The 23,334-nt window shown below is 36.1% G+C and overlaps 10 protein-coding genes and 1 non-coding gene across 11 annotated transcripts; 7 read left to right on the forward strand and 4 right to left on the reverse strand.

Annotated features, from left to right (window-relative positions):
- Positions 1–2,684: 2,684 nt before the first annotated feature.
- Positions 2,685–3,983, forward strand: BCK1 (mitogen-activated protein kinase kinase kinase BCK1; the record flags this gene model as incomplete). Its single annotated transcript, XM_019185626.1, has 1 exon — positions 2,685–3,983. One exon carries the CDS (start codon positions 2,685–2,687, stop codon positions 3,981–3,983), a length of 1,299 nt encoding a protein of 432 aa, XP_019039136.1.
- A 367-nt stretch (positions 3,984–4,350) lies between these two features.
- Positions 4,351–4,544, forward strand: WICANDRAFT_92008 (uncharacterized protein; the record flags this gene model as incomplete). Its single annotated transcript, XM_019186332.1, has 2 exons — positions 4,351–4,413; positions 4,458–4,544. The coding sequence occupies 2 exons, from the start codon at positions 4,351–4,353 to the stop codon at positions 4,542–4,544; spliced, it is 150 nt and encodes a 49-aa protein (XP_019039137.1).
- Positions 4,545–8,087: 3,543 nt separating this feature from the next.
- Positions 8,088–8,171, reverse strand: WICANDRAFT_t72. The gene has a single exon. It is a non-coding gene; the product is annotated as a tRNA-Leu (tRNA).
- A 373-nt stretch (positions 8,172–8,544) lies between these two features.
- On the forward strand, positions 8,545–8,727 carry WICANDRAFT_83941 (uncharacterized protein; the record flags this gene model as incomplete). Its single annotated transcript, XM_019185627.1, has 1 exon — positions 8,545–8,727. One exon carries the CDS (start codon positions 8,545–8,547, stop codon positions 8,725–8,727), a length of 183 nt encoding a protein of 60 aa, XP_019039138.1.
- Positions 8,728–9,967: 1,240 nt separating this feature from the next.
- WICANDRAFT_83942 (uncharacterized protein) lies at positions 9,968–10,207 on the reverse strand (the record flags this gene model as incomplete). Its single annotated transcript, XM_019185628.1, has 1 exon — positions 9,968–10,207. The coding sequence occupies one exon, from the start codon at positions 10,205–10,207 to the stop codon at positions 9,968–9,970; it is 240 nt and encodes a 79-aa protein (XP_019039139.1).
- A 1,167-nt stretch (positions 10,208–11,374) lies between these two features.
- Positions 11,375–12,430, forward strand: WICANDRAFT_78559 (C2H2-type zinc finger protein; the record flags this gene model as incomplete). The annotated part of the gene is made up of 1 exon (XM_019184747.1): positions 11,375–12,430. One exon carries the CDS (start codon positions 11,375–11,377, stop codon positions 12,428–12,430), a length of 1,056 nt encoding a protein of 351 aa, XP_019039140.1.
- A 2,429-nt stretch (positions 12,431–14,859) lies between these two features.
- Positions 14,860–16,590, reverse strand: PHD1 (Phd1p; the record flags this gene model as incomplete). Its single annotated transcript, XM_019184121.1, has 1 exon — positions 14,860–16,590. The coding sequence occupies one exon, from the start codon at positions 16,588–16,590 to the stop codon at positions 14,860–14,862; it is 1,731 nt and encodes a 576-aa protein (XP_019039141.1).
- Positions 16,591–17,000: 410 nt separating this feature from the next.
- Positions 17,001–18,537, forward strand: PRI2 (DNA primase subunit PRI2; the record flags this gene model as incomplete). The annotated part of the gene is made up of 1 exon (XM_019182712.1): positions 17,001–18,537. The coding sequence occupies one exon, from the start codon at positions 17,001–17,003 to the stop codon at positions 18,456–18,458; it is 1,458 nt and encodes a 485-aa protein (XP_019039142.1). The 3' UTR covers positions 18,459–18,537.
- A 394-nt stretch (positions 18,538–18,931) lies between these two features.
- Positions 18,932–19,738, forward strand: WICANDRAFT_62512 (uncharacterized protein; the record flags this gene model as incomplete). Its single annotated transcript, XM_019183385.1, has 1 exon — positions 18,932–19,738. The coding sequence occupies one exon, from the start codon at positions 18,932–18,934 to the stop codon at positions 19,736–19,738; it is 807 nt and encodes a 268-aa protein (XP_019039143.1).
- Positions 19,739–20,208: 470 nt separating this feature from the next.
- Positions 20,209–21,672, forward strand: WICANDRAFT_78563 (uncharacterized protein; the record flags this gene model as incomplete). Its single annotated transcript, XM_019184748.1, has 1 exon — positions 20,209–21,672. The coding sequence occupies one exon, from the start codon at positions 20,209–20,211 to the stop codon at positions 21,670–21,672; it is 1,464 nt and encodes a 487-aa protein (XP_019039144.1).
- An 891-nt stretch (positions 21,673–22,563) lies between these two features.
- SFK1 (Sfk1p) lies at positions 22,564–23,223 on the reverse strand (the record flags this gene model as incomplete). The annotated part of the gene is made up of 1 exon (XM_019181020.1): positions 22,564–23,223. A coding segment is annotated over one exon (660 nt), but the record flags the coding sequence as incomplete, so codon positions are not given.
- Positions 23,224–23,334: the final 111 nt, after the last annotated feature.

Consider the following 23,334-nt stretch of genomic DNA (forward strand, 5'->3'; position numbering starts at 1 on the left):
AAATAAACAAGGACTCTATCAATCCATATCTTCCAGCAGAGAAAGCTAGAAAACTATCCTCATCTAGTATAAGGTCTGTTGAATCAGAAAAAAATACCTCAGCACCATCATCTAAAGCGGATAAATCAACTTATAGTGAAGGTGATGCATCTAAATTTAGTTTTGAAGCTGCTTCTGGAGGACCAAGCCCAATAGCTCCAAATGGCCATAGAATCGTTTCCACTACTTCAGAACCTGCTTATAATAATAGCAGCCCAAATGTTAGCAACTATTCATTTCATACAGCTCAGTCTGGAAGCTTCATGTCCCCAAACAACTCAAGATTTATGGAAGTTACACCTTCTCAAATTCCGCTACCGATCTCATCATCAAGCTCAACCTCACCAAAGATTCCTCTTACTATTCAAACATCTACACCTAATGAAAAAACAGCAGAGCTTTATGATACCACTGGTGATAGTTCCAACAACCAATTCAGCTTCTTCAATACTAGCCCCGCTTATCACCCAGATAGTCCATCTGCTAATATCAAAAATACCACAGCAAAAAGAGTTTCAGTGGCTCCAAGAGATTCACCACATAGCAGGAATTCATCAATATCATGGGCTGTCAACAATCCTGACGAATGGACTATTGAAAGGGTCGTATATTGGTTAGAGTTGAATCAATTCAACGAATCATGGACTACTGTATTCAAAAAGCATGGCTTATATGGGCAAAAATTCTTGTCATTGACCAACTACCAGAACTTGAAGAATTTCAAACTAGAATTAGCTACCTCCAATGATTCAACACAGTCGAGATTCATTCATCTGCTGAGAAAAACTTTGGATAAGCCAACATCACCAACAACTATAAGTGCATTTTCACCATTACCAACCGTTTCACCAAATTCTTCCTTTGATAGTCTAGAATCTAATCCAGCCAACTCTGAAGATTTAAATTTCAGATCTCGTCAAAGATCTGGTATTGATCCTTTGGTGCCCACTATTTCAGCACCAACATTTCATCATAATGAAGAAAAATCAAGCCCAGTTTTACCCCCATCAACAAACCAGCAGCCACCAAGTGTTCCTCAACAAAGACTCCCCAAGGTTCACCCTAAGAGAAGACCCGTCTCAACAATTGAAAGTTCATCAAAAAACATGTGGTCAAATTCACCTGTCTCTCCAGCTGTCCCTCATGGATTCTTTAGAAGACATCAAAAATCAAGTTCCTCGGAATCTTCATTATTCACTTCGATTTTTCCATCAAGCTCTTCAAACAATACCCAACAGACTGATGATAAAAGATCTAATGGGGCGTCAAGGTCTGACAACAATGAGTCTAAAGGACTATTGAGTAAATTCAGAAAGAGAACTGATAGGTCGAAAAGCAGGGAGCCTGCTCAGAGGGATACATCATCGCCTGTTAGTCCTGTATCTTTGAATGCCTTGGATAACAACAAAAGAGCAGGCAAGAAACTGGACTTTAAATTTGAAGAGAGAAATAAATCTGTAAAAACTTTGAGTGATGATTTGGTGAAGCCATTCATTATAGAGAGAAAATATTTACCAGTTCCACAACAGAATAACTCGGATAAATATATTTTGGTCACTAAGGATAACCAAAGTTTTGTTCCTGTTAATGTTGGATCATGTGTTGACTTGGACTCGTTCAAATCAACATTGATAAAATCAATTTTTCCCAACTCCAATGATGCAACAATTCACTTGACAGATTTTGGATGTTCAATTGGAGAGGCTTTGAATGATGCTACTCTGGAGAGCTTACGAAGCTCGTCATTTTCCAATTGTTCAGCCAAGGTTTTGATCACCCCAACAGATACAATATCATCTATTGCAAGCTCTTCTGTTGCCAGTTTATCAGACACACAATCATTTGAAACAAAAGGAGATGATAAATTATACCCAAATACACCACAGCATTTTTACGATAATGCCGTTTCCAGATCACAAGATGTTGATTATCTGAATTTCAAAACATATTCTGCTCCACCGGCCTCTATCGCTTCAACTCCATCAATATCATCAACGGCTCCGCAAACAGCTCCACCAAAACCTATCTCACCGCCTATTGTGATCAGTTCACCACCACCAGCAAGGAATAATACCGAAATCAGAAGAAGTTCCTTTAGAGTTATCAGGCCTCAAGAAAGACCAGAAATCAATTTTGATAAAAGAAGAGAATCGCCTTTTGCTCGTGCGTCAAATTTTGTTGCTAAAAGAAGTGCTCCACCACCTCCATTAGGAAGACAAGTGTCAAGATTGAATTCTGATAAACCATTATTGACACCAGTTAAAGAGTCTGTCAGTAATGAGGGCACCTATATCGCTTCTTACACGCCAGGATCAAGTAATACTCTGATCCCAGAGCCTTACAAGGGCAGTTCAGGAAGTGTTTCACCGGTTTCGAGAAAAGGATTTGATCTTAATGACAGAAGTAGCAGCTCAACAAGTGTCACTGAGAGTCGTAACAATGCAATTAAAAGATCACTTACAAGAAAAGTCTCAATAAACTCAAAGAATGCTGCTGATAAATTCCAAGAAAATGTTATCTCGTTTGATGATGCACCAGCTCTCGATGATGAAACGAGTGATGATGATTCAGATGATGATTTTTGGGCTAAAGCTCCCTCTGACTTGAAAGAAAATGAAGAAAAATCTGCTCAAGAAATATCAAAGATGGTGGTTAGACCTGCTCCAGAAGTTTTGTATGACAATCTTGAGAAATTCTTCCCAAACGCAAATTTAGACCAGCCTGTTGTTGATATAACTCCACCGGCTTCGCCTATGAATGATAAACAAGTAAAGAAGGATCCATCTAGAATTCAAAAGACTGTCATCAGCAGCACATCAGATGAAGAAGGGTTCGGGAAATTGTCAAAACCTCATAGGGTCAAAACTATTCGTGCTGTTGCTCGTGAAGCTAGTGAGGCGAGAAAAAGGGAATCTATAAGAAGAACCATCAACCAAAACACCAACCTGGTTAGAAGACAAAGTACAAAGATGTGGGGTAAGAAAGTTGTTGAAGTGAAGCCTAATCAAACACAATATTTAAGTAAGTTGAGAAGTCAGAAGGGTGAAATTAAACAATTTTCTTGGATTCGTGGTGAACTTATTGGTAAAGGGACTTTTGGGAATGTTTATTTGGCGTTGAATGTTACAACTGGTGAAATGATTGCAGTGAAGCAAGTTTTAGCACCTGAAAGAGTGAGTGAAAACGCTAAAGTTCCTGAGGTTATTGAGGCTTTAAGATCAGAAGTTGAAACGTTAAAGGACCTGGATCATTTAAACATTGTTCAATACTTGGGATTTGAAAAAACAGAAAAAGAATACAATTTGTTTCTTGAATATGTTGCCGGTGGTTCGGTTGCATCATGTTTGAGGCTATATGGTAAATTTGAAGAACCATTGATCAGATTTTTGACACTTCAGGTCCTTAAAGGTTTATCATATTTGCATACAAAGGGGATTTTACATCGTGATATGAAAGCCGATAATATTTTGCTGGATCTTGATGGGGTTTGTAAGATTTCAGATTTTGGTATTTCTAAGAAATCAAATGATATTTATGCTAATGATGCAGCTATGTCAATGCAAGGTACAATCTTTTGGATGGCACCTGAAGTTGTTGACAGTAGGGAAGGTTACAGTGCTAAGGTTGACATTTGGTCTTTAGGGTGTGTTGTCCTGGAAATGTTTGCTGGTCGTCGTCCTTGGTCAAATTTGGAAGCAATAACTGCGATGTTTAAAATTGGTAAGGCAAAAGCAGCACCTCCTATTCCAGAGGATATTCTACCTTCAGTGTCTATGGAGGGTCGAAACTTTTTGGATAGTTGCTTTGCAATTGATGCAAGCAAAAGACCTACAGCACAAGAATTGTGCAATGATCGCTTCTGTGAAGTTGAGCCTAATTTTTCGTTTTCTTCTACAAGATTGGCACAATTGATTAAGACTAATGAGAAGAAGATAACTGTGTAAAGAGAAAGTTCGACCATTAGATGAGGTTTTACAATACTTGAGATTTGTAGAGCATCGAAATGTGGGTCTTGACTCTTGACTAGTAATTTTTTGCTTCTATCATGAATATAAAGGCTTCGCGATGTGTTTGGAAAAAAAAAACGGAGAAAGTCATCAAAACAATAAGTTTGAACTTGAAAACGTTTACATTCATCAAAAAGTGATTGTTTTTGGGTTACAAAAGCTTCTGATCTCTAATAGGCTTGTGATGGATTTGCATTAATGCTTGTGGTTGCTGACTGCTGACTGTTGACGCGTAATTGTTTATTGTCAACGATTGACGTGATGTTATGAAGTCTTTTAGTTGATGTACGTTTGCTTCGTGAAGATGGTTTTGTGTTTTGTGGTGCATTGTTGGTTCTATGACACAAAAGCTAAAATAGTTGTGTTTGTGATTAGTGACGCTGTGGTGTTTTTGTGGTTAAACGGTTGAAGTGTACCGTTTTTGTGGTTGCCTATAGGAATTTACTTTGTTTTGCGTTTGTGGTCATGTACACAAAGATGAATTACTTAGGAGAATAATTCAATTACTATGGTGTTTGTGGTTTGTGTTTTTGTGTTTTGTGGTTGCTTTGGATTTTGTGTCAACTGTTGTCGAAAAGGTTAAAAGAAGGTCGAGTCCCAATTCCCTTCAATTCTTTTACCACTCACTTTTAGTTCACTGTTGGTTTTTTCATTCATTTCCATTCATCATTTATTTCCAGGTAGACAGCTCATGTTCTCAAGACCCTTGATATTTTTATGGTTGCACAATTCACTTTGATGGTTAGAAAGAATTTATTTTTTTGTCATTTGATTCTAGTGTCCTTTGCGATACGTTATCCTTGTTGATGAGTTACTATTATGAAGGTTAGTGGTGGGCTTGATTGATAGGAAGTACATTGATTCACTACCCCATTGAAAGATTTGAGAGCTTGTTCTTTTGAGTTGAGTATTTGGGTTTCATTGTTACCTTGAACTTATATCAACAACTTTGGGAGGATTCTTGATGAAATAATTATAACTTTTCGCTCCAAATAACCTAGGATGACTTTTATGTTTACTTGATTCTGATGGTTTTGAAGAACTTTTCCCCCCAGCCTCTTTGTTTTTCTATAAAATCAATGATGATTGTTCTCATATGTTGTTATTCTTGAATTCGTGTTTCAAAATATCATTCCCCAATGGTGTTCTTTTGTTTCGTTGACATCTACCCCAGGCCATCATTCATTGTTCATTGTTCATTGTTCATTGTTCATTGTTCATTTCCAATTTTTGTTTTTTGGTATTATCATTTACTTTTTTCTTTTACTTGATGATCAATCATTGTGATGTTCAATTACTAACTCTTTTCCAAGGATATTCATCCATCATTCATTGTTCATTCCCGATTCTTGCTTTTTGGTATTATCACTTACTTGTTTTTTTCTTTTTCATGATCAATCATTGTGATGTTCAGTCACTAACTTTTCTTCAAAGATTTTTTTTCATCATTCATTGTTCATTTTCAGCTCTTGCTTTTTGGTATTATCACTTACCTGTTCTTTTCTTTTTTATGATCAATCATTGTTATGTTCAATTACTAACTTTTATTCACAGCCATTCATGTTTGTCTTGTCATTTCATTTTGAGGTTTTACTGCTGACTTTCTTCCGTTGTTGTTGTTGTTGTTGTTGTAGGGGTATCACGGTCCACTAGTGTGACCATATTAGATTAATACAAACAATATGATTTAACGTCGAAAAAAGAGCTACAGATGTTAGAAAACAGGATGTACAATAGAGAAAACATATACAAAAAGAATAAAAAGGATATATAAAAAAGAATAAGAACGTGATTAATATCAACTACATGCCATAAACCTTTATGACAATTAGATGAAAAAATAGGTGAAAATGACTGAGATCAATCAATCAGTAAGTTTCAATTGTCACAAAAGCTCCAATCTAATACCAACTATCAATGAAAGATCCAGCCATAAAAAACACCTTCGTTATTATCCCCAAACGACAATCTAATAACAACCGAATCATCTTCCACATCAGACAGGGCCCTTGCCTTTCAGTTTCATCATCAATTGAAATCATCAATATCATTTGTTTGAATGGAATAACAACTAGAGATCAACTGATCTATTAGTATTAGGTTTCAAGTTCTTTTGCTTTTGTCTTTTTTTTTTTTTTTTTTTTTTTGGTTTCATTGTAAACTTCTTATGACTTTTGACTAGTATCAAAGAAAACATTATTCTACCAATAAATTGGCATCTTGACTGACTCAATACTATTCCCGCACTACACAGGAAAATGAAGCAAGCAATGAATTCTAATCAACATCATCATCAAAAGCTGAACAATTCCGAAATCATAACTTCATCAATTCTCACAAGTTTCCAGGAATCATAAGTACATCTAAATGTAGTCCTCCCAATTGACCTTCAACATCTATTCACTCATTGAAACCTTTAAAATGAAAACATGTAGCAAGAACCTCCATTATGTTCCCCTATTTCAAAATAATTCAAAAAGAATACAAATCACCATGAAGAACTGAACCTAATAAACCCGGATAAAAAAGTAAAAAGGAAATGAAAAACCCAATGATAAATGATAATCCCCCAGTACCCATACTCAATACAAATCCCTCAGATCCCACAATGAAAAATAAAATGCACCAGATCCCACAACAAAAAATAAAATGCCCCAGACCCCACAACAAAACTTGAATAAATCAAGAAATGACAAACAACATGGAAAAGGAAAATCAATGAACAGTAAACAGGTGTAACACAACACCAACAATAACAGGTATTAACTATATTCATTAATAAATAGCTGTCAAATAACGACACCGACTGGATAGTAATTAAACGCTAAATTATATAATTAGCTTATAAATATATAATAATTAAATGAACATCGGCACTTCAGCAGCTATATTATTTTAAAATTATTCCGCGCAGTAATATTAATATAATATATTTATAAGACTAGTACTGCAGCTGAGTCCCCAGTGATTTTGTACATTATTTTATAACATTTTATATAAATTAGTACACAATATGATCACTAGAACATTCTTAATATTTGTTTTTATTCTGATTTATCCCTTTAATTATTATATTAAATCAGTCATAGATCACTGAGTCCCCAGTGAATATTTTGTACATTATTTTAGCATTTAATTATAAATACACATCAGATACATTAAAAATTAACATTAAAAAAAAAAATCTAGTCTGCAGTCAGCACTAGCTAGTTGCAGTAGCAGTACGTATATAATTGTAACAAATATATTTGTAAATATATTATAACTTTAATAAATTATCAGCAGCTAGTGATCAGATTGTGTCATCCGAAAAGGGAAAAAGTTCAGATCTGAGTTGAAAAATATTTGTATGATAATCATGATCTATCGTTTCATAGTGATAGCAGCCCCATTAAAAGATTTTTGAAGATGAATTCTTATAAAAGCACACCCAGGCGATCATCTAAAAAATTCACCTAGCTTTAAATATGATCATGATCATATTATAAAGAAGTTGTATCTACTTGCGCTTATCAAAAAATACATAGTCGCGATGCTAACTGAAATCCACCTTTATTTGATGCTGCTTTTTATAATCAAGTTGATGCTCTATTGCTGTTAAAGAGACAATAAATAATGTCCTAGGTCAAACTCATATAACGCTTGCAATCTCAACTGATTATCAATTAATTTGTAAAGTATCAGCTGCTTGCTATTATTAGTGTTTGCTCGCGGGATTAACATTAATGTTCAAGCGTTTCCTTGGAATTAAAAAAACCAGCAGCTCACTGAGAGCTTCTATTAATATTAGACTTATCATGGTACATATCAAGATCAATATACGACGTTCAAGATTTGGAATCACCCTTGTAAAATACTCAAATTGTTTTTTCTGAGGTGCATACATTTTTTCGAAACATATTCTTAATCGGCCGAACTAAAACGGCAGTTTTAGGGCCAAAACTTGAGCTACAAAACTCAAAATAAAAGCAAACAAGCCTTAGGAACAAAATAAGAGTATTTAGCTATAAAAATGCAGCAAAAAAAATGGCAAAAATATAATGAAGGATGCGAGGTTCGAACTCGCGCGGACAAACGTCCAGTAGATCTTAAGTCTACCGCCTTAGACCACTCGGCCAACCCTCCTGAAAGACAAGTTGTTGAGGCTGCTGTATGGGCACGAAAATATAAAATTACGTAAGTAATTAGTCAGAACCATATAATTTTCTACTTCACTTCTATTGATTTGAGAATCATAAAGCTTACAATTGCCGTATTCTCATTGTTTATTTAACGGTGGTTGGTTCTTCGCAATAAGGGTATTTATGACTTGAGATTTTGGCTGAACGAATCACTTGAGGTTGTATTGGTTGAAGCTCGTTATAACATTGATGGTGAATCGAGCGTTGAGAATTCAGGAATCAGAATCATATACTAGCTATCAGCATTAATACTTTACTACCTTATGACGGTAGTACCCAATACCTAGTAGTCTCTTGATGAATTCCAATGACACCCAATGAGAATAAAGGTTGTTGAGGTTGGCTCAGCTTTGGGTGATTGGATCCTTGTCATGTTACAGAACATGCTCATGTATCGTTGGGTCAAGATGATATGGTTGGACTATATTTGGGTCTTGGTAGCTAATTACCTCTGCGAGCAACAGATTACGAACTATCCGCACAATTGGACTGAACCTTGAAGCCTCAAATTTCTGATCTTTATGCTTTGAAGTTTAACTCTAAGTCAATTGTTTGTTCATGATTCATCAAGTGGACAGGCTCAATGGGCAATTGCCAATGGGCATGACCAAATAACCTGGTTTGATTTATTGCTAGTTGAGATCATATGTATCATTTTGGTTCCTTGTACTTTTTTTATTTGAACTATTTTGGACCAGGGTGACAGTTTGTACTTCTTGACAATACCTCAACAGTTTTGAAAAGTTGTCTGCAGGCTAATTATTATCAAAAGTTAACAGGAAATGAATCAAAGGTGAATGTCAATACTTTTGAACTTTTGACCAGCACTTGAAATTTCAAGGTAAAAGAACTTAAGTATCATACAGGGTGGTATCAGAAAGGTGAAGATACCAGAGAGAGAGAGAGCTTAACATAGGAGGCACCATGCGATCTTTGCTGAAGAAATGGAGATTTTCACCAGTTTAGTGCGCCAATACTCAACCAAGATTTCAGTTAAGACAGGAGTCTTAAAGTGATACACCGTGTTTACATATTTTCCACTTCCTTGGAATGGTGATCAATGAACTCTTGGCCACAACAAAGTAGTCTAATGCTCAGAAATGGTTCGATGATGATGGCGCGTCCATCAAATACTAACTATTAATCACCACTTGAATTAGCAGAAGTTAACAGAAGGACTGAAAACTTTTTTTCGTTTTTGATCAAGAGCCCTATGACCAATCTTTTGAGGAATCTAATTTTGCCTTTTATCAAGTTGAATCAAGCATACCATTATGTCCAGCATCTTCAGGTCTTCAATTATTCAGTTACCCAAGGATGACTACTTCCCATTTGATATTTCATGATGACATTCTACTTTAAAGTGCCGTCTATACAAAGATCTTCTCTGTATAACCCACAATTTTGCTTTCAAGTTTTCAACCTCCACAAATGAAAAGTTCTTCCGGGGTGCATAGGCTAGCTCGTGGCCCAAAGGAAACGCTTAAAATAACCGGCGTGTAAGAGTGAATTTGAGGACCTACAAATGAATTTCATACTGGTTGTGTCATGGAGCATATTGGGCTCATGGTAATTGGTTACAGGCGGTTGTTTAATACAGTAAAATATACGGGTTGTTCAGCTTACGAAGTTGTTTGGAGTAAAATACTACCATGAGTTTCCAAGTAGAATTTCAAGTAGTCTACAAAGCTAGCCTATTCTAGTCATGATCTTGTTAAAGTTGACAGGTATCTAACGACTTCAGTCTTGTGTGATCTTGTGTTCTTGATCTGGGTCATTTGTGTAGCTATTGATGCTCTCCACCTGGAGTAAAACTGGAGTGCTTGAGGTTAACAATACTTTTGTGATGCAACTTGGTGTAAGTGATGTGCTAAAGTTAAGCAGCAACCTCAAAGGATGAAACCGTGCAACATGTAGCCTGTAGCACATACAAATTTTACTGGCCTGGTTGTTGATCAATGTTCGGAAGTTGAAGCACATTTCTAGACTCAAGGAGATGGGTCCTTGATATACACTTTGCCCGCAACATATCAACCACACGACCATAGAATACAAGCACGACTGGGATACTATCAAGATGAATTAAAGAATCTATTCATTAACAGCACCATCTATTTTTCCGCTACTCTCATTTTAAACCGTCTCAGCCATCAGATTCTTGCCATTGCAAAATAGCCTGTTTCTATAGCCTAAAGCGCCTGTCTCGTCCTCCGTAGAGGGGCAGGAATGTGTCACCTACCGGGATGTCCGATTGCATAACCATAGAAAAAACATGAATTTATAACTTGTTGTTTTTCGTTTCAACATATGGTCCATCAAGAATAGGACAAGGATAAGGTTATAAGCAAGATAGTGGAGGCCCACTAGGTTGCAAAAGCACGGTTCGTTATTCTCATAATTTGTAGCGTTTTTGTGGGATAGATTTGCCCTCAAGTTTCCAATTTTGTATGTTGCACATGGAGATACGTCTGGAGAATACGCTGTGATGTAATTGGGGTTTAGTGTGGACGAGTACACAACTACTTGTGTTTTGAAGTCACGGACTGTGTTGATATAGTTCTACGATGGCCTGATATAGCACTGTAGGTGGTCACTGGTATTGACAAGTCTTGTCTTTACAAGGTTTTAGCTTCTGGGGTAGGTTGAAAAATGGAAAATTGTATGATAATTACCAGTGTATGTATGTTTTCATGGGGGACCCAATTAGGTTCTGGCTTTGGAATTCGCGCGTCTGCAAATCGTCCACCGGTTAATCTGATTCATAATCATCAACTTTGTGAACAAATCAACAGAATCAGTGAGCATATCCAAGAAATTAAAAGGATCGGATACCTTTAACCATGAGAAAAAGAACTCGTTTCGCCACCAATCTCTACACGAGTAACAAGGTTGTAAAGTTCTCATACTCTCGTTCCAGTAATCCCCTTTAGGCTTAAGCTTTGCCAACTTTATCTTTTTCCGCCTGGAAAAACTTTTTCCTCAAAAGTGACCAGCTGCCCCCGTTTCTTTTTCCGCTGTGGCCCAACCGTCGAAAGTTTTTCCGGTGCCATGATACAAAATAAAACCCATCTCATATCCTGTTTTCTCAACGACGACAACTTGAGAGTAGATATCCCCTAAAACAAGATTACAATCCCACACAAGAAGATGGCTAAGAAGGATTCTTCATCTCCTCCAGCTACAAGTGCTGCTTCGACTACTCCACCTGCTTCAACTGATCCAACAAGACCTTATGTTTGCACAGTTTGTTCAAAAGCGTTCCATAGATTGGAACATCAAACAAGACATATGAGAATTCATACTGGTGAAAAACCTTTCCAATGTAATTTCTGTTCAAAGAAATTCAGCAGAAGTGATGAATTAACAAGACATACAAGAATCCATTCAAATACAAGATTAAAGAAAAATGGTAAAAGTTCATCATCATATGAGAACCTAAATCAACCTATAACTTATTATGTTCAACCTCCAACTCATCAGCAGCAACAACAACAACATATGCCACCTCCACCACCACAAAGTACTCAAATCCCACCACAAGGCGCTATTCCAGTTCAACAACCTGGTGCTCCAACTCCACAATTTTATATTCAACAAGTTCCAATACCTATACAACAAATCCCAATTCAACATCCAAATCCTACACAACACTTGCCACAACAAATATATCAACCACAACCACAAGTTGCCATTCCACCACCTCAACAACAGCAACAACCACAACAACAACCTTCATTATTCCAATCTAAACAAATCTTTTTACCAAATATTCAATCACCACCAAAGATTTTAAAATCTGCATCATCATCCTCATTCCAAACATCATCATTATTTTCATCCAATAACAATTCTTCAACGAATTTATCAGCTCTTTCATCAAAATCAAACTCTTCAACTTCATTATATTCATTAGGTAATAACAATGGTAATCCATTAAATGCATTATCAACATTGAAAAGAATGACACCAATTTCCAACAATTTTACACCAAAGGCCCTACATACAACTTCAGAAGAATCAATGGAACCAGCTAGGAAGAAGTCTAGACCAAATTCACCAACGATGTTTCATCTTAATGAAACTCCATTGAGTACTCCATTACAAAGTCCAAAATTGAATGCTGTTGAAAATGGTAATAATGGTGTTAGTTTACCAAGTTTGAAAAGTTTGGATTTACCTAGCTTTAATGAAAAAGGTTTATAATGAATAGTTTTATGATTAGAGATGATTATTTGTGTGTTTTTTATGATGGTTTGAGTTCAGTATGGTTTAAATTGAAGGTTATGTTATAAGGTTATATTTACAAAACAGATATTGGTTATATATTTGTGTTTACATCAATGTTATGATTATCATGGGTTTACAAATATGTAGTGGTTTGAATTCTGGCTGAATCTTTGTAACACTGTTCTTAATATTTGGTAAAGCTTGTAAGTTGTAACTTGTGAACCCTCCACCTGCTAAACTCCACTCTGCCTAGCTCAGCCAGCCAACGGCCAACGGCCTGCCCCAGGCCCCATGCCGCCCCAGCCTACGCTTGATATATTCCCCAGTGCAGTGTGCACTGGAGTTGAACAGCGGAAGCGGCCTGGGGGAAAAAGCAGTACTCCACAAAGGGAACCGAAACAAAATTGCCCCAGGCTCCAGCCCACAAGTTACAACGCAGAAAGGGCCTGAACTTGAAGTGATACAAGAGATTTTGGGTAGAGAAAAGGGCAGTCAGAGCGAAACCTGGATAAAAGATGATACGATTTTAGATAGCTTAAAATCAAACAGGTTCCTGGGTTCTGAATCCTGATGAAATCTTTGAAAACGAAGAACAAATATGGAAGGGGGATAACCTTCGTAAAGATTGAAGATGTTTGGAACATTGACAATAAAAGAGGAGCAGTTTTATTGTTCGGATGACATTAACCTACCCCTATTCCAATCGTACTACTTTAACTTTACCATCAAGTCTTTTCATCATGGTCCACGATCACGATACCACGTATAAAATTTCGTTCGTTATGGTGTCTGATAACAAGGCCCTGTAAGAGCATATTCATTTTATTCGGTTTAGCTATAGAGTTCGCACTGGGCACAACAGCGTGCTCACATGATAGAACCTCAGGGCTACAAAGAGAAAACAACAACAGAATTTAAGTGAGAAAGGAGATAAGCTGTGTTGGTGTTTGTTCTTTTCCATGAAATCACATAGTAATTTGGTGGTACTTTTTGAACTCTTCAAGTCTTGACCAAATCTTTGCTGTACAGTCCAGGCGTACGCCTAGCTCCACACAAGCCCTGTAATTAGTACCAAGCTGACTGGTCCATGGCCCATTTTCCAAACCCAAACTACATAACATCAAACTTCAAACTATCTCAACAGAGCTATGTCTTGGGTGTGTAAGTGGTGTATAAGAAGCATATGTATAGTCCATCACCGTTAATTGAGGATCTACTTCCTTTTGGATCAGTGCTGAATTGTTGCACAAAGTTCAAACACTGGTTCCTTCGATTGCTACACCTACTTTTTTTCTGTACGTTATGTTTCATGCAATATGCATCACCGTTATTAACTTTAGGTATGTTATGTAGTTTGTTGAACTTCAATGTTTACATTTGGATTGAACTTGACCAAAAATGAAGAGTAAATTTTGAATTTTGTAGATTTCAAAGAAAACATGAACTTTTCATCAAGTGAGAAGTTGGTGAAGATTGGATATAGTTGAATGTAGTTTTGGAAAAGTTTTAAGTGCCATGAAGATAGTTTGGCGTTTCTGCCATTTCTTGACGTGTCATTTAATACACGCAGATACAGTTGCATTCTTCAAGTTTTAATGGTCAAGATTGAAGATAGAAGAATGATATAGTTCATTTAAACTTAATCGTATCATATTAAAGAAACGAGTAGCCATTTGAAATTAGCTCGCTATCACAGACAATGAAAGTAATCCGATTGAAAGTCGATTTAAGAAAATTGTTCGAACTAGGTCCCAATATGTGAAGGCTGCAAATGGTTTGTGAAGACCATTATAACAGCTATACTAGTAGAATCGGGACTAGTTGATAGAAAACGATAAAGTCCATCAAGGACGCCTTTCTCATCATTGAAATGGGCTATATAACTGATGGAGTAGCCGCCCAATGCTCATGATTTCATTGAAATTAATTGAAATCAACAACTTGAGACTTAACAATTATTTCAGTCGTCAACTACATCACTTCAGATTTGATAAAACACAGCTCTATAATTCAGATAATTATATATAATTTAGTATACATGATAGTAAAAAAATTTGGATCGACAATATTAAAAAAAATGGATGAACAAGCAATGCATACTTTCTTTTCTCGCAATTTCCCAAAAAATCTTTTAACCTTCCAAAGAAAAAGACACAAATAATCACATTTGTTTAATAAACAAAGCAAAAAAACAACAATATGAAAGTATAATAATACAGAATTTATGCAAAATAACGATAGGATGTTTTTTTCCCTTTTTTTTTCCTTAGTTTCTTCGACATCAACTTCTAATAGTAAAATATATGTAAAAAAAAAGAACATCACAACACAGTTAAAAATCAAATAAAAACAGCAGCAATTCACAACAGCACAGTACAACACATCATATCATTATTTCTCTATATCTATTTTTGTTCATCATTTGAACCAGCTTGGCCATATTGTGGTAAATAACCATATCCATAATTTTGTTGATATTGGTACATTGGTACATTTCCATTTTGTTGAGCTTGAGCAGGTTGTTGTTGGATTTGTGGACCTGTTGAAACACCAGTAGTTGCGTATTGATATGGATAATAATTTGGATACTGGGTGTTATAATAATTTTGTTGTTGTTGTTGTGGTGGAACACTTGAAGTTGGTGCGTTTGAATTACCAGTTGATGTATTAGTTGCATTACCGATAACATTTGATTTATTGTCTTGTGGTAATGATGCATTTGATAAAGAAGTTGGTGTTAAATATGGTGAAAGTTTCTGTGCTGGTTGTTGTTGACCTTGGGATTGAGATTGAGCTTGAGATTGTTGTTGTTGTTGAGTTGGTGTTTGTGATTGAGTTTGTGGTACTGATTGTGCTGAATATGCTGATTGTAATTGGGGTTGTTGTTGCTGATAATTTGTGCCTGGAACTGATTGTGGAACAGGAGGATATTGCCATTGAGGATTAGCGTTTGGTTGAGTAGTTGAACCTTGTTGAATAACTTGTTTAATATCTCTGACAAACAATGGGTATAACAAATCGACAATACCTTCTCTTTGAGCCATAGCCAGAGCACGATCAAAAGGAATCCAAACACCTTTTAGATGCATTGAACCAATTTTAACAACATCTCTAATTTTTTCACTTTTCAATATCCCATCTCTACGACCTCTAGTCATATGAGCCACATTTAGTAATTTGGTACCATTGATCATATTATTATCAGCTCTTCTCACAACTGAGACACCATTAGCATCAACTTGATAACATAATGTTTTTTCATCTTCCCACATAGTTGTTGTTACTCTTGGTCTTGAGCCAACAGGTTGAATTTGACCTACAGTGGAAGTTGGCTGGGTAGAATAAGTTTGAGGTGGAATTGAAGCCATTGTTTGTTGAGGAATTGGAGTTGCACTTGAAGTAGCTGATGTTGTGGTAGCAGGAGCAGTTGGAGCAGTAGTTGGAGCAGTAGAAGTGGAAGCGGTTTGAGCACTAGTAGCATTAGACTGTTGATTCGATTGGGAAGGGGTGGAATTAATTGAAGGCTGGGAATTGTAGTATTGTTGGGATTGTTGATGAGGAGGAGCATAGTTTTGAACATAACTATATCTTTGATAGTTATAATCTGGATAAGCTTGATTGTATTGAGCATTTCCAGCAGTAGCACCACCAGCAGTTGCAGCGTTAATAGGAGTTGATCCGAGAGCAGATTGGTAGTAAGAAGGGTATGAACTTTGGAATTGGGAGTTGTACATAGGTTGTTGTTGCTGTTGCTGCTGTTGTTGATAGTAATAAGAATATTGTTGCTGCTGTTGTTGTTGTTGTTGAGCATATCTGTACTGATCCTCCTGTTGTTGACCAGGATGTTGCAAGCCCTGGTTGTTTTGATTTGAAACAGGAACGGTGTTTTGGGCATGAGCGCCTTGTAGACCAGCGTTAGCAGTAGATGATGAACCTGTTAAAGGGCTGTTGTTTGCGTTGTTCGCGTTAGCGTTGTTGTTGTTATTGGATGGTTGGTCCTGTTTCACAGCTGTTGATGCTGCTGAAGCAGTTTGGGCAGGTTGGCCGTTAACAGGGTTGTTGTTGTTGTTGTTGGAAGGAGAAGGAGCTGTTGCAGAGGCATTGTCGAGCTGTTTTGCTGGAGGAAGGGCTGACATGGCTGATGGGACTAGTGAGTGTAACGGGTATTGAGTAGGATGTATTGGTGATGATGTTGATGATGTTTATGTTTATGTGAATCTCTTTTTATGTGACTGCAAGTACAAATTTTAACTGGGAAGCACCCACTCGCTAACAAAAAAAATATGGGCCTGAGCGGTTGTTGGGAGATCAGCCAATTGGAGCGGAGCAGAGGGTAACACCTGTAGGATTAGGTAATATTAGGGGTAAGTATTACTAATCAATTCATTGATTATGTAAACCGCGTTTTTTCTGTAACAGAGGGTAACATCAACACAAAAATTCGCGAAATACATAGAAACGCGTCTCAAGTCTAATCAATTGTACTTTATCATATTCCAATTCTTTACATCAACAACGAGACAAACAAGATAAACGGTAGCTCAAAATGTTCAGAAGCTCAAAGAGAAGAACTGCTGGTAGAAGAAACTTTGAGTCTGCTCAAATCAACCCATCTAGTGAGGACTCATACATCAATAACACGCTATTCTCTGCAAAGCTATCATTTTATCAGTTACCTCCAGTTGGTGAAATTACTTTAGATCAGTTTGAAACTTGGGCCATAGACCGTATCAAAATCTTGAACGAGATAGAATCTGCAACTGTTAGAAATAAAACTTATAAAGACATAGAATCAACTGTTTTACCATTGTTGAATCAATATTTACCATTGACAAGTTCAAATGATGCAGAGAAATTGAAATTAAACAAACAAAAGGACTATTACTCCCATTTCATTCTTAGATTATGCTTTGCTCGTACCAAAGAACTCAGAGATAAGTTTATCAAAAACGAAACTATCTTATTCAAAATCAGATTCAATCAATTATCAACTAGAGATCAACAAGTTTTCATCAAATCTCTAAATTTACCATGGGATTTCATTACACCAGAGGAGAAACAAATTCATTCAGATAATTTATTCAAGGCAATTGCTCCATCTTTACAGTTCCAGCTTCAATTAACTGATGATAATTCCAAGAGAAGCTTCTTTGAAAATGAAAATTTCATTAAATTACCATTTGAAAACGTTTCAGATTTAGTCTCTCACCGTTCCATCTTTTTACACAAAGGTTATGCATACATCCCCCAATTTCAACAATTACAACTATTATTAAATGAATATCAATCTCATTTAAGTACCCAATTATTAAGTGCGGCTCACGCGTTCCCTTCATTGGATGAGGATGATAGAATCTTGCCAATATTGACTCATTTATCAACAAACTCAAATGTTTCATACACCCCAGATTACGAATCTGCAAATTCTTCAGATATTAACGCCAAATCCATCTACACCAAAAAGATCAATTCAAATTTCCCATTATGTGCATCTCAATTGATGAATGGTTTAAATCAAACCCATCATTTGAAATACATTGCAAGACAACAATTCACATTGTTTTTGAAAGGTATTGGTCTTTCATTAGATCAAGCTTTAGAATACTGGCAAAATGAATTCACAAGATCGATTTCATTGGATAAATTCCAAAAAGAATATGCTTATAATATAAGGCATACTTATGGTAAAGAAGGTGCAAGAATCAATTATAAACCTTGGGATTGTAAAACTATTTTATCCAAACCAAGACCTGCAAAGGGCGAATTTCATGGTTGTCCATATAGAGATTTGAATCCTGAGAATTTATCAAGAAATTTACAAAATATGGGATTGAGTGAAAAAGATGTTATGGATGTTGTGGAGATCAGCTCAAAAGGTGAATATACTGGTGCTTGTACTAAAGTTTTGGAATTGAAGAGTGGGATTAATGAAGTTGTCGTTCATCCAAATTTGTACTTTGATAGAATGAGACAAAGTCAAGTTAAGGAAGAAGAAGTGAAATGAGAAGTTAACCATGAATTGTATACTATAAATTATTATGACTGTTATTATTGTCTTCAGTAGGATTCTGAGCATCTTCTAGTCTGGCCCTATGTCGCTCCATCTTCTTCGCGAATTGTTTAGTAGCTCTTTCAAAGTTACCAATTAACTACACAACCACTCAACATTTCAAAGTCATGTTTCTCTTTTACTAGGGTTGTATTCTGAAATTGATCTCCATTGTTCTGATGATTTTCAAAACCGCTACATGGGCCTAATGGTTGTTCGTTTTTCTTGCGCCTGCAGGTTGTCAACCTGTAACACAAAAACAAATTGTGAAGGTTTCTTGCCATTCAACGGCTCAGCGTGGTACAGTATACTTTAAAGAAGCTATTCAAGTATTTAAAATGTTATCCAGACTCTCTTGTCCAACAATTCTAGATCAAAAAACTTGCTAGTATACTCTAGTTTCAAAGAGAAAACCACTTTTCAGCATAATGATTATTCTCAACAATCGTCTTTACTCTTGTGAACCATGCATTTTAAGAAATGAAGGTCAAAGTTGTGAACATTTTCAAGATGTCCTGGTTTCAGTGAACAAAGCAAATTGTATTGCCAAATCTCAAAGGGGATTCCAAGGTTTATCTCAAATTGTTACTGGTACTTATAGGCTTATTATTCCTCAAACTTCAACTATTTTAAAGACAATTGAACTGTCAAAGCACTCAGATGAGGAGATCTTATTTAACAGATTATTAGATGTTGATATATCAAAACCTGTCGGTAAATTTGTCTTCATATTGGATAAGTTTACAAAAGTTACGCTCAACTCTGAAAAGAGGTATTTGGATCAACAATATGCTTTACCATTTGGATTATCAAATACTCCATTTAGTCATCATGAACTTCAGGCACCTAATAATGCAAATACTGCAAGACCATCAAGTTCTGATAGCTTTAGAAGATACACTGCTGTTGAATTGGCTGAACCTGTCATTATTAGACCGTTATCTCGCGTCGGTGTTAGATATCCATTACCATCGGCTGTTAAACAAGATGAAGAAACCAATAAAGAAAATTCGAGTGGACAGAGTGCAAGCTCTTCAAATAATATCGTTAATGACAATCAGACATCTCCTCATGTTGCCAATAAAGAGGTATCATTAAGTAAAGACCTTGCAGATTTGGCCAGCAGTGAAAATTTGAAAAAGTCAAAGGTCTCACAACTTGAACAGTTCTTGGATGAAACACAAGAGTTCCTTTATACTTTTTGCAATGACCATAAAAACGAACAAAAAGAATAGTGTATGAGAAGATTTCCTGGAGTCAAGAGAATGTGATATTAACGTGTTGAATTTTGTCGCTGTAGGGCATCTGCCAGACATTCGCGTGCCAATAACGTATTTGAGGTAAACAAAAAAACTCAGAGATCTTTGTAAACCACAAAAACAACAGGGCAAGAATATACTTTATAATCAAGACTCTATCGATTTTTATCAAAATGTCCTCATATTATAATGCTCAACCGCACATCATTGTTTGGCTAATTGCCGTTGCTAATCATTTTGCTTATTGCATCTTTGTTTACAGCTGAACAGAAAATATAGAAGGTCTAGTCAAATCAAAGAGTTAACATCTCATATTGTACATTATTTGGTGACTAGAGATCTTTATCAGGAACAATTTGGATTGAAATTTTAATTGAATATAAAGCTCCCCTGGGGCTTTCAATCACTTTACCAATTATCTGGTACTTATAATCATTAATGCCATAATGATATTTGGAAGGAGATTAAAGTACGCATGTGAGACATGTATCAAAGGTCATAGGGCGCGTGATTGTTTACATTTTGAAAGGATTAATGAAGGTAGTGTTTTCTTGATCAAGGATAGAGGGAGACCTGCAAAGGATATGACAGCAGCATCACTCAGACAAAAATATAGACTTCTTCAAGCAGGTGCACATCCAACTTTAAATGAAGTTTGCCCTTTCTCAGGAAACTTCAGATTTGGGTGTAAAGGAAGATGTTGCCCGAGAAAGGATGTTAAAGCTGTTTTTATTGATGATCAATCAAGTGTGCTTGTTTCTGTTTTTGATGATATTGAGTATAGTGATGACTGGTACTTTGAAGATACTATTCCAGAATCCGCTGTTGATGGAAAGGCTGATTTTTATGCTAATAATGGTCATAATGAGGATACAAAACTGGATAAGGTGACAAAGCCAAAACGTGCTCCAAAATTCAAAGATAAATCAACAACTAATGAGCCAAATGCTGAGCCAAATGCTGAGCCAGTTAACCATCAGAACAATTCATCTCAATTTGGTGGTGTGGGACCAATTCATCAACAAGATTCCAATGTGATTTCCCAAGAAGAGGTTATTGGAGGTGTTTCAAGTGATGTTACCAATGCTGCTATTAACACTGTTGCTAATGAATATGAGGATCATGACAACGGCAGTGAAGATTATGAAAACAGTGCTGGTCTTATTGAAGATCCAGCTACCCTTCAAGAGCTCTATGGAGATTTTGGGCTCCAAGCAAGACATTTTTCTGGAAATTTCCAATTCACTCAAAGAAATGCTCCAGTCGAAGTAACTCAACAAGAGCAAGGCTATTTTAGTCATTTGAACACTCAAGCATCTGAATTCTCACAAAGCCAGGGAAATTTGTTTCCTTCAACTGAAACGACTGTTAAGAATGAAGTTCAAGATGATAGACACAATCACAAACTTCAAAAACTAGTGTCTTCATCCACAGAAATTACTGAATCATCACAATCGATTGCCTTTGGATCAAATGGGTCTCATTATCCATCAAATTTGCAAGAATCGAACTCCTATTCAACCAATACACTACCAAGTTCAGAATTGACACAAGAAGAAATTGACGAAACTGGATACTGGCTTCATGATTTTATTAATGAAGATGAAATTGTTGAGGTAGCTTCTGAAGATTCTGAAGAAAGTGTTGAAGAAGTTTCTGGAGAGATCGCTGAAGTTTCCGAAGAGGGTGTCAAAGAAGTTCCTCCAGAGATTCCTCAGCCTGTCCAGCAACTTGATACTTTCAGTATTGCCAGTCCAAGTTTTACTGAAGCTGACTTACCATTTGGATTCTCCAGTATTTTTAGTGCAAATGGTGTTGATCCACCAGATTCAGGAATCAACATTTCAAATGTTTTTAGTCCAGATGGATCTGAAAGTAGTGGTTTCTCATCTGGGAATCCATTTTATTGATTTTAGAAGCTTCACCAGCTTGTTTTATTGGATGTATTCCTCATGATTGCATGATTTGGCTTTTGATTAATTGTTATTGCTCATAACTATTGTTTTTTTATTATAATTTTTTATTACTGTGATATTATTTAATGATTGTGACTTTTTTTATTACCCTTTGTTTTGTTCTACCCTAATATATACCCTTGAAGCTGTATTCAAAACAAGTAATAGTAGACCTTCAAATATACTATGGCGTCGCTTCTATTATTAAGGATACATTGTGGGTACTAGTACTGTGGAAAAAACTGCTTTATTAATGGACATCTATTGAGGTGATGCATAGTTTCATAAACACAACACCCAACATTATTATACAATAGAACAGAAACAGAAAACACACACAAAACCAGAGGTAAGCAAATTCAAAAGCAAATGTTACACTATAATACAACCTTTCTTACCAGTTGAATCTTTTGTACCATCATTGTAAGCGTCTGCAACTTCTTGTTGGTTATGAGGGCCAGGCGTTGTATCTTCGCCTTCTGCACCATAAACAGGAACTTGCTGACCATGAGGAATTGGATATGTTTCACGATCATTAGTTAGTGGGTATTGTTGTAGTTCTTCATCAGTGAAGTCCCTATTTGTTTCACGATAACCTGCAGGTTCACCGCCATTGGCAGCAAATTGAGCATTATTGTGGCGTTCTAATGATGTTGATGAGCTTGTTTGATGGACTAAAGTGTCTTGACCTTCATGAGATGTAAATTGTCCGTTATTATCAGTGTTGAAGTTTGCATATTTTTCATAAGGATGTTGTCCATAGTTTTTGTTGTACATGTAGTAGTCATATTTATCCCAATCTCTAATATATGGAGCATTCTTATGGCGTCTCTTTGCTGCTGGAAATAGATCCCATGCAAAAATCAAAAAGATGACAATGTACCAAAATGCTAAAGTCCATTCAAAACAGGAACTGACACTTCTATTACTAACAGCACCAAAGCAAATTGCAAATATGATGGCGGCAACAACAAAGAAAACCTTCAAATAGAATGAAATGGTAAACTTGTTCCAATATTTATGATGAACGTGAATGTTTCTATAGTGCAAGCCCATCATGCAATATTGAGCACATAAACAAATGATTGAAAGACAAATAAATGCTAAGAAAACACCAAGCATAGCATGATGAACATTGTCATAATTCTTTATACTGAAAATTGCAACAAACAAAATCCCTAAAGAACCAATAATACCCAAGATGCAAGCAGCAAATAATAAATTTCTTTCATCTTTCTTAAACCAATATTGTAATCTACCAGTCTTTCTCAAAAAATACTCCACAAGTAAAGTGATTGTGTAGAATAAACCTTGCCAACCTGCACAACTTATAAATAACGGACGTAGGTTAGTTGCCCCAATATAAGATATATAAACAGGATATTGATAACCGCTATTGAACGGATAGAGTGGGTGCCCTTGAGCGGCCCAACAGATTAACATTGTGATAAGCATACCTAACCAAGGTATGAAACCAATTATTGGAACCATGAACCAATAGTTCTTCAAATGGAAGAATTTTGTGAAAACATTAACCATTTTGGAATTTCTCTATGTTTATGATGACTTGACTTTTAATTGAATTGGAAACAACAGGTTGTTATTTATATAATGATG

This window comes from Wickerhamomyces anomalus (genome assembly GCF_001661255.1).
Source record: "Wickerhamomyces anomalus NRRL Y-366-8 unplaced genomic scaffold WICANscaffold_3, whole genome shotgun sequence".
Taxonomy (NCBI): domain Eukaryota; kingdom Fungi; phylum Ascomycota; class Saccharomycetes; order Phaffomycetales; family Wickerhamomycetaceae; genus Hansenula; species Hansenula anomala.